The 9,390-nt window shown below is 36.8% G+C and overlaps 1 protein-coding gene across 1 annotated transcript; it reads right to left on the bottom strand.

The window, feature by feature from the left end:
* Positions 1 to 5,896: 5,896 nt before the first annotated feature.
* Positions 5,897 to 8,507, bottom strand: LOC109221475 (laccase-12-like). The gene is made up of 6 exons (XM_019385956.1): positions 8,318 to 8,507; positions 8,075 to 8,226; positions 7,710 to 7,954; positions 7,445 to 7,573; positions 6,386 to 7,342; positions 5,897 to 6,290 (listed from the first exon to the last, which is right to left on the bottom strand). The coding sequence occupies exons 1-6, from the start codon at positions 8,426 to 8,428 to the stop codon at positions 6,160 to 6,162; spliced, it is 1,725 nt and encodes a 574-aa protein (XP_019241501.1). The 5' UTR covers positions 8,429 to 8,507; the 3' UTR covers positions 5,897 to 6,159.
* Between the last annotated feature and the right edge of the window lie 883 nt (positions 8,508 to 9,390).

Below are 9,390 nucleotides of genomic sequence, written 5' to 3'. Positions count from 1 at the left end.
CTCTACTGGGTAGAAGAAATCACTTATTGCACCATTTACAAGAACAACCATACTAGACTAGTGATACAAGACATAATGAGTTTTGACAGATTGGGAGGGATTTTAAAATACTTTAGGGTTCTAAAGATGAAAGAACAGACCAATTTGTCGAAAACTTTTTCAAGATTTATTTTTAGGATCATTCTGTTCTTTTTACTAGAGCATTTTTTGAAATTGTGGATGATTTTTTGAATTAGGATCGCATTGTCATTAGCTCTTCTATTTTTTAGAAAGCTAGATTGAAATGGGCTGATGATTTTGTTTAAAAAGAGTTTAAGTCTATTTACTATAATCTTAGTGATAATTTTGTAAATAATATTGCAAAGGCCTATTGTCCGGAAGTTCTTAAGATTATTAGCATTATGAAATTTGAAAATGATACATAAATAAGTGTTATTAATATTATCAGGAATTTGGTGGGAATTGAAGATCTTATAGCAAAAAAAATAACATTAGGCCCGATAATTTTTCAGTATTTTTGGTAAAGAACGGGTGTAAACCATCTAGACCAGGTACTTTGTATGATTTAAAGAAAAAATTACATTGGTAATTTCACTATTTGAAAGAGGCTTCTCTAGAAGGAAGAGGTCTAAGAAGTCAAAACTGACTAAGCTACTGATGTTATTGGTTTTACTAGTAAGACAGTGAGGGGTTTTGAAGTAATTTTCAAAAAACCTTTGTGCATGAGAAAGGATATCACTTTGTTTATCAATCCAATTCACTTGGTCATCTTTGAAGAAACTTACGTGGTTTCTTCTTCTTCTTCTTCTTCTATTAGAGGCAGTTATGTGAAAAAATCTAGTGTTAGCGTCCCCATTATTGAGTTAGGAAATACACGATCTAAGTCTCCAGTAATCCTCTTCTAGTTTTAAGATATTATTGAAATCGTCCTTAAGGGAGGATTCTAGGTTTTGGAGAAAGGAGATATGAGCTTAGTTATGCGAATTTTGAATACCCTTGAGACGAGCCAAAATTCTCTTTTTTTCCTGAAAATGTCACCAAAGGTCTCCTTACTCCAATTGAAGACATTAATAGTGAAATTATGGGTGGCTTCTAAGAGGTTAGAATTGAGCCAATTATTGCGCACCAAATTGACAAAGTCGAGATGTATGCACCAAATATTTTCCAACCTAAAAGGCTTATGAAGAGCTTCATGGGAAAAAGAGTTAAGGTTTAAGAGAAGAGGTTTATGATCAGAATAGGTTTTTGGTAGATGGGTCACTATAGCATTAGGAAATAAGTTAGTCCACTCTTCATTAGCAAAAAAACGATCAAGTCTTTCCATGATTAAGCCCTTTAGCCTTTTCCTATGGGTTGACCAAATAAATTTGCTACCTTTATAACCTAGGTCCATTAGCCTACATTTGTTAATGTCATTCCAAATCCTAGATGTTCTAGAAATGCTAACAGTCGTACCTCCAAATTTTTCGGATGACATGGTAATGTCATTAAAATCCCCTCCTGCTAACCATCCTCCGTTATAACTATTGGAGATATTGATAAGATTTTCCCACATAATATCTCTTGCGTGAATTTTAGCACTAGCATATACTATGCTTAAAACCAAGAAAAATGAAAGGGGAGTACCTCTATCATTGCATGTATCTCTTGACCACTCCTCGTGAAATTGTTAACAGTGACCAAAGTGCGATAGTAAAGTATGGCCATACCCCCAGATTGGCCTTCGGATGGAATCTCGATCATTTCAGTAAAATTAAAGTCATTTAGGGGTGAACCATGTGTTGTCATCCTAGTTTCAAGGAGAGCAACTAGGCATGACCTATGAGTATCAACAAGATTCATAAAGTTACGACGAAAATCGTCATTGTTGGAACCACGGACATTCCAAAAAATGATTTTAGTGGATCTCATCATCCTTGTTTGGTGGTTTACATTGACATTCATTTCCTCCTCCTCCAAGTTGGAGTTTGGGGTCCTCCTTTGACATGGGACCAATATCACTGCATGGGTTCCCGCAGTTGGGTCCCGTGGTGGCCTTATATCCACTAAGAATTTGAACATTGAGGGAGGAAAGTTGAAGATGAATCTCTTGCTCAGTATCTCCTTGAATAGTAACATCTTTACCTCGTTTAGGTTTGCAAATTTTACACTCGACTCCATATTTAGAGGATTCATTTCTTCCTCCTCCTCTGAGTGATTTTCTACTGGTTCTTAAGCGTTGGGAGGGTGGTTGTTTCCCATTTGCATTGGGATGTTGTTCTGTCTTTGCATGCATGTCCCATGGGATGAAGATGGGATTGATTGGGAGACTTCCTCCGGCAGGAAGAATGGAAGATCCAATGGAAGGTTTAGGAAACTTGAGGGTTTGCATGGGGAGGAAGGTTCCATCGGTGTTGCATGGCTTTGATTAGATTTTGATTCATGGTTGGAGCCAATGGTTGTAGCACATTGTTGACCCACATTTGGTTCATTAGTTGTTCATGGATAATCTCATCCCTTCCGAGATTAATTAGGCAGGGTAAGGGGTGTTCTGGATGATTAGGACCATATCTTGGCCATTGATGTCCATGTTGAAGGAGATTGCATGGCCCATCAACCCTGCTTTTAGCAAAGATAAGGGTTGGTAATTTTAAGGAAGGAGCCGGGGGGGGGGGGGGGGGATATTAGTACGTGTTGGATTTGGAAGATGAAGAGGAAGTGGGGAAGATTGTTCATTGTTGGCTGATGTTGGTAACGAAGAATTTGGAGAAGTCTGTTCTTTCTCCTCGATGAAAATAGGAGCCTTGGCATTATTACAAGTAACAAGGGTTATATCTAGTTTTTTTGGTTGAGTGGGATTGATGATAGACGAGTCCCTAAGTGACTTTATAGTAGAAGCTTCTTTTTACATTGGGGAAGATTGGGGAAGAGTAAAAGAATTAACAAGATCTTTAGTAGAATTTGTTTGTGACACTTGGTCATGTAGGATGTCCATTTGGCATTCTTCAGAATGCTCATTTGTCATGGGAATTAGGGCAGCTTTGGAATTAACTGAAGGAGTTGTGTCAATGCATTGGTCGTTTGTGAGTGTAGTGTCCAATATTATCAAGATTAGTATCTAACTTATTAAAAGAGTGTTGGTTAAGGAAAAAATTTTTATTATTAGGATTTTTAGCTCATGATTGAAAGCTAGGTGTAGAAGGATACATGCTTTTGGCCACGTGTGTATCTTGATTTTGATAGGTGTCATGCATAGTTAACATGCATTGTCTAGAGGAAATACCATCCGGATTAGTGAAAATGTTCTCTCCCAAAATCTTATGCCGATTCATTAAGCTGGAAAATTAGTTACTAATCATAGTTGGCTTAGTGAGTAACGGATCATTAGTGGATAAAAATTTTCTTTTATCTTTTCCAGATTGAACACGAGTAGGTCTTTCCATGTAACTAAGTATTTGGGTATTTAGATACTTACCTGTTTCAGCATCATAAATTCTGACATTGATACCTGGGACTGCTTGATCATTAATGTATGTTGTAGGTGATCGTGTGTTTTTCTTTTTTGTCTTGGCAAAAGAAATTGTTTTCTAGTCTACCTCCATTGGTTCCTGCTTCTGTATATTAACATGACTGGTTGGATTATCTAGAACTTTGGCAATTGGTTCTTTAATGTAGTGGTGACATTGTAGGGCAACATGGTCTGCACAAAATTTTTCTCCCTCATAACACATATCTTGCTTATGGGATCCAATAAAAATATAAAGTTTAACTGGTTTGTCCAAAGGGATCTCCACACATAACCTTGCATATCGTCCCCTTAATGTAGCGTATGTGCAAGCATCAACTTTTAACAGCCTTCCCGTGGTATTGCCAATCCTTTGTAGGATTATACTATTGTAAAATTTCGTACGTAGCTGGGGAAGACGAACCCATATAGCTGTGGAAAGAGGCTTTGCCTTTGAAGCAACAAAGTTAGCTTCCCATTATTGAACCGACAAAAAGTGTCCATTAATAAACCAAGGACCTTGATGTAAAGCTTTTATCATATGTTCTTCTTTAGAGAACTTTACAATATAATAGTCAGCACCAAGGTCAATTAATGAAAAAATTTCGAATATTTTCCACATGTCCTGAATTTTCTTCTTTAGGTAGTGATGTAGAATGTGTTTACCCAAGAGCTAAATGATAATTGAATATTTTCAAGGGTGGTAGATTTGTCGGAGGCCATCTGGCGATAGGCTAACACAGTAGCCTTCTCTTAATGGTTCCTCCGAACGCATGTTATATACAACTGGTGTTGGCGATTCCACTTCTTGATACATGAGCATTGGGGAAATCGTCTCATGCTGCAGTGCTATATGGTTAGTGTGGGGGTCCGTTAGGAGTATGTCTCTGAATGTGGGAGAGTCTTTTAGGGGTGTAGGATTGTGATCGTTTGACGGATTCACGTTTGTCATAATGTTGGTTGAAATACCGGTAGTTTGGGTGGAATTGTGATAGTTTGGTTGGTGGAGTTGGGAGGTGTTGTCATCTACCTTCTAGAGAGAGTTTTTCATAGATGGTTTTAAGATGCTTCTTGTGAATCCCTAAAAAAAAGATATTATTCGTTTATGGTAAGAGCTTCGGTGAGTATTAAAGCTTGTATAGATGGTTGTTACATATCGTTTTTAATGTATTGTATTGTATTATATTATATTATATTTTATTATTTAAATAAATTATATATCTGGATATATTTTTGTCATTTTTCATATTTCATAATGCCACACACCAGCAATTTGAAGAATAAATTATAACATTACAAGAAAAAAGTAAATATGGGACAAAATAATTATTTAAAAAGGTAGGATAAAAAATAAAATAGAATTAAGGGTAAGATGAGAAAAAAAAAATAAGATAACGACATAACCATACCAAATCGATCGTTATATTAAAGGACGTTTTATCGTTATATAACAATAAATTTAATAATCATTATGTATAAACAATCAAATACTATAATAATAATAATCAAAATAAATATTATATTTAAAGTAACAATTCTTTACAAATACATTAGTTAACAACCATCCAAACAAGCTATAAAGGTCAAGCGGGTCGGATTGCTAAAGTCAAATTTATGCCACTAGCTAAGACTGTCATTAATATTTAATAGAATTTGATTGCCAGAGAGTTGAAGCTATTTGATTGATAAACTGCGAGACACTCAAGATTTTTGTTTCTTCACCTAAGGTAACTGTTTATTAGCTCTTACCTAGATTTTTCATTATCCAGCTATTTTACTTCATATTCTGTATTTAGTACTGCTTTGTTTGGAATATAATGTACTTTCTCATTATATTCTTTGGTTTCTCAAAAGATTTGTCTTAGACCAAATTATACCAAGTAAAAGGTTGCAGTTGTTTCTACATTTTCTTGTCTTACATTGCACTTGCATAGCACTTGAAAGGGAGCCTTGGAGCAACTGTAAAGTTATTTGCGTGTGACCTTTAGGTCACGGGTTCGAGCCGTACAAGCAGCCATTAATGTTTGCATTAGGGTAGGCTGTCACATCACGCCCCTTGGGGGTGATCCTTCCACCGACCCTGCCTGAACGCTGAATGTCTTGTGCACCGGGCTGCCCTTTTACATTGCACTTGCATAGCACTTGAAGGGAGCCTTGGTGCAACCGTAAAGTTATCTGCATACAATTTCGAGCCATGGAAGTAGTCACTAATATTTGCATTAGGATAGACTGTTTACATCACACCCCTTGGGGTGCGACCCTTCCCTCGACCCTGCGTGAATGAGGAATGCCTTGTGCACCGGCTGCTCTTTTACATTGCACTTGCATAGCAGTGACATTCAAATATTCATAACAGATTTGTTTCTTGAGACAGGCAGTTTGTAGTTGTTGTACTGATTTGTGGAGGGATAATCAAGTTTATTAAAAATTTCCATTAAATTCTTCTCTATTAATTTCACTAGAATTACAATACAACTGTTGTAATCTGGGGATATCCAGTCATCTATCAAAAAATCAAAGAGGAAATTCAAGTATATATGGGGGTGGGGGAAGGATTATAGTACAGCAAAAAAGAACTAGCCCCATTGTAGGGAACATCATTTAGAATGGCTAAAACAATTAAATTGGTTTCTCTAGGGCTTGACTGTTGTATAATGTTGTTCTTGTTGCAGTTGTCAACAGACAGGAAGATCTACTGGAGGAGCTTCCAATGATTCCAATTCACTAACTCCGTTTTCGACGATGAACGCCATGCCCAAACCCCAGCCAATGTGAACATCCAAGTGACAATGCATTAGCCACACTCCTGTTTACGTGAACATTGTAAGTCGAATTGTATAAAAAAGAGTTTTAAATGTTAGAGAAATAAGTATGTAGTTGTTTCCCTTTATATTCTGTTACCTGGATTGTCTGCAACAAATCTGATGACTGTCCATCCTTTGACGGGTACACTGGCCGTATTTCTGAGAGGTGGATCAACAAGGTTGAATTTAGCTGTATCTCTTTTAGGATTAAAGTTACCGAAACCCTCTGCAATGATGTAAAAATCATATCCGTGAAGATGAATTGGGTGGTTTTCAGCTGTGAAGATACTTGTCCCTTGTAACACAACTTGCACTCTTGCCCCATATTTCAGCTTGTACAGTTTTGTTCCTCGAATAGGTTGCCATAGTGACCGGCTTACATTGCCTGTATAATCAAATTTTACAGGTGGTTTTGCTGGAAAATCAGTTGAGAATACACCAGGTATGCCTTGGTGATGTGCTTGTAGCAAGGAAAAGTTGGATGGTAGAACAAATGATACATTGTTCATACTGGCGGTGAATCGAGTTCCATTTGGACCTTGACAGTTTCTGGAGCGAGCACCTTTTGGACAGTTATTGAGTCCTAGCCCAACAGTGAAGAACAGATTTTCGTCGATATCAGTGGGCACCTCGACCTTTCTTGGGCTTCTGAATTTGGTTGTGAAGGCTGTAGCAGTGGCCGTGTCATTATATGCCGGTAAAGATGGGGAAACTGGATTGGTCTTGACACAATTGGAAGAACAAGAAGCTGTCTTGTACTCTAGGATGGCTGTGGTTGTGGTATTATCAAAGGGTGCCCCTTGAGCGCTTGCATAGGCACGTGCTGCCATGTAGTATTTGGCTGGTGGCTGATCAGCTTTGATTAGAACATCAGTAGTCTGTCCTGGTCCGAGCATAAGGACTGATGTTGTGAAGGGTTTAACATAAGAGGCATCTGCTCCAACAACGGTAAGCTTATGGTTGGCCACAGTAAAGAAAAGTTGTTGATTGAGTGCAGCATTGATAACTCGGAGGAGGTTGGTTTCGCCAGCGTCCACATGGACTATGGTGGTATCTGCATTAACATGATTTCTATGTAAGCATGTCCTTTATACTATGTGTAGAACTAACATGGTTTCGTTCTTGGAACTTCAAATATTTTGAGATTAGAACTAACCTTTACTTGAACACTTGTAGAGATCACCTGGTTGACCATTGATGGTGTATGCATCAGATACATTAGGAGCTGCTCCTGTTCTTGTTGCTCGTCTTACAACGTCTATAGGGTTTGTATCCCACCACTCACCTAATCATCATCGTCAAACTATCATTTCAACGAAATTTCTAAGAAACAGAATTATATGAGAAAATGCATAACTAGTACTATTCTTTTTTAGAAGTGATCAAAGCTTTTGGTATTGAAGAGAAGGTAGAAGTAGTACCAAGCATAATTGGTGTTTCTCTTTTGGGCTTAACAAATGGATAGGATTCTCCTTCTTTTGGATGGATAATTAAAGCTCCATAAACCGTAGTCCTGAGCCACGAGCTGTGAGCGTGCCACCAAAGAGTTCCTTCCTGTCCTTGTATTGTAAACCGGTAAGTGTAACTCTTTCCTGGTCTAATTGGGCACTGAGTGACAAATTCTGGTCCATCTGCCCATGCTGTTCTCATTTGCCTTACTCCATGCCTTTTGAGACACAAAAAAGTAGTATAAAAATTGTCAAAGAAAATGTCATTACATATAATCGCGTCTATTTTATTTAGTATCATATATCAGTTCATTTGAGTTCTGCATGCATGAACTTACCAGTGAATCGTGACATTATATCGAGCTTTATTGACAACGTTGACAACTAGAGTGTCCCCGTTGTTTACTTCTAATGTTGGTCCAGGGAATTGTCCGTTCACCGTTATGGTGTTGTGAGTTTTGCACAGCCTCTTCACTGGTGTTGCTTGAATCTGTTACAATAAAACAGAGATCAGTATCATAGAGTTTGTAATATTTACGAAATGTTAGCAAATTTAATGAATGAAATCTTGGATAGCTTACAACAAAATCATGGTAGTGAGTTTTTCCAAATGCTGCATTTGCAAAGAGAAGCAAAATGCATACAAAGAAGAAAGAACTCAAAGGGTTGGCAATACTATTAAAAGCCTTCATTTTTTCCCTTCTCTTAAAACTCTTTTTGAATATTAGTAGATGCAATTCAGTGCTTGTTTGTGAAAGATTATAGAGTTGAGGCTATGCTTTTATAGGGAGAAAAGAAGAGAGAACTAAGTAGTCTAAGGTTTGACAAAACTATAGTAGAAGGTGTTGGTTCACCAACTTAGCCTATCTCTAACTGCAGTAATTTTCATGAATAATGCTTGTGTTATAAGTCTTTTTCTTTGGGTTTGTTATATTCTCAATTTTCAAGGAAACATCATTTTTATGGTTTTTGCTTAATACTAATGATGTGCTGTTATCCAACAAACTTTGGTGTAATGATTATATATACCATGTATCCTAGCTAGTCTATAAAAAAACTGAAGGAAACTCCTGCTCTTTGTTAAATAACTGGTGGATGAAAAACATAGACACGCTCTATGTTTACACCAAATAAATAAATGCATGACATGTGTCTTTCATTTGTATTTTTTCGCTAATCATCGTTAAAGGAATACTGACGAAAAAAGAAGAGTCGCTATAGAAATATTAAAGCACCTCCCCTCTCCCTCAAAATACATCAAGTCAATAGATGCGTGACATGTGTTACGCACAGACTTTTCCCACTTGATCATGGTTAATTAATATATATTCTCACTCCAAATCACTTAATCAATGTAATTAAGTTGATGTGGTTTGGCACTGAATATGGATAAGTTTTATCTATTCAAAGTGTCTACTCGATATAAGAGTAGTTTACTCTATAGGTTATTTAGTAGTTTAATTAACTTATGTCATCAAATTACTATATTAATAAAGCTATTGTGATGTATTAGAAATAACTATCTCATAAATTATATTTTAAATCCAACGAACCAATAGCTGCATATCATAATTTGCATTGCTTATTACTTCTTAAACTCTAAAAAGCAGTGACCAAGAATTAGTTAAAACGTAAAAATCTATTAGGTCATAGA

The sequence above is a fragment of the Nicotiana attenuata genome, unplaced genomic scaffold (assembly GCF_001879085.1).
Source record: "Nicotiana attenuata strain UT unplaced genomic scaffold, NIATTr2, whole genome shotgun sequence".
Classification (NCBI taxonomy): Eukaryota; Viridiplantae; Streptophyta; class Magnoliopsida; order Solanales; family Solanaceae; genus Nicotiana; species Nicotiana attenuata.
Note: the sequence above shows the minus strand (reverse complement) of the source record. Positions and strands in the feature narration are given on the sequence as shown.

Excerpts from the sequence above, each read along its gene's own strand:
- LOC109221475 (XM_019385956.1), bottom strand. The coding sequence starts at position 8,428 with ATGAAGGCTTTTAATAGTATTGCCAACCCTTTGAGTTCTTTCTTCTTT. Across the intron at positions 7,343-7,444 it reads CTACAAGTGTTCAAGTAAAG|ATACCACCATAGTCCATGTG; the intron begins GTTAGTTCTAAT and ends ATGTTAATGCAG. Across the intron at positions 6,291-6,385 it reads ATTTGTTGCAGACAATCCAG|GAGTGTGGCTAATGCATTGT; the intron begins GTAACAGAATAT and ends TCACGTAAACAG.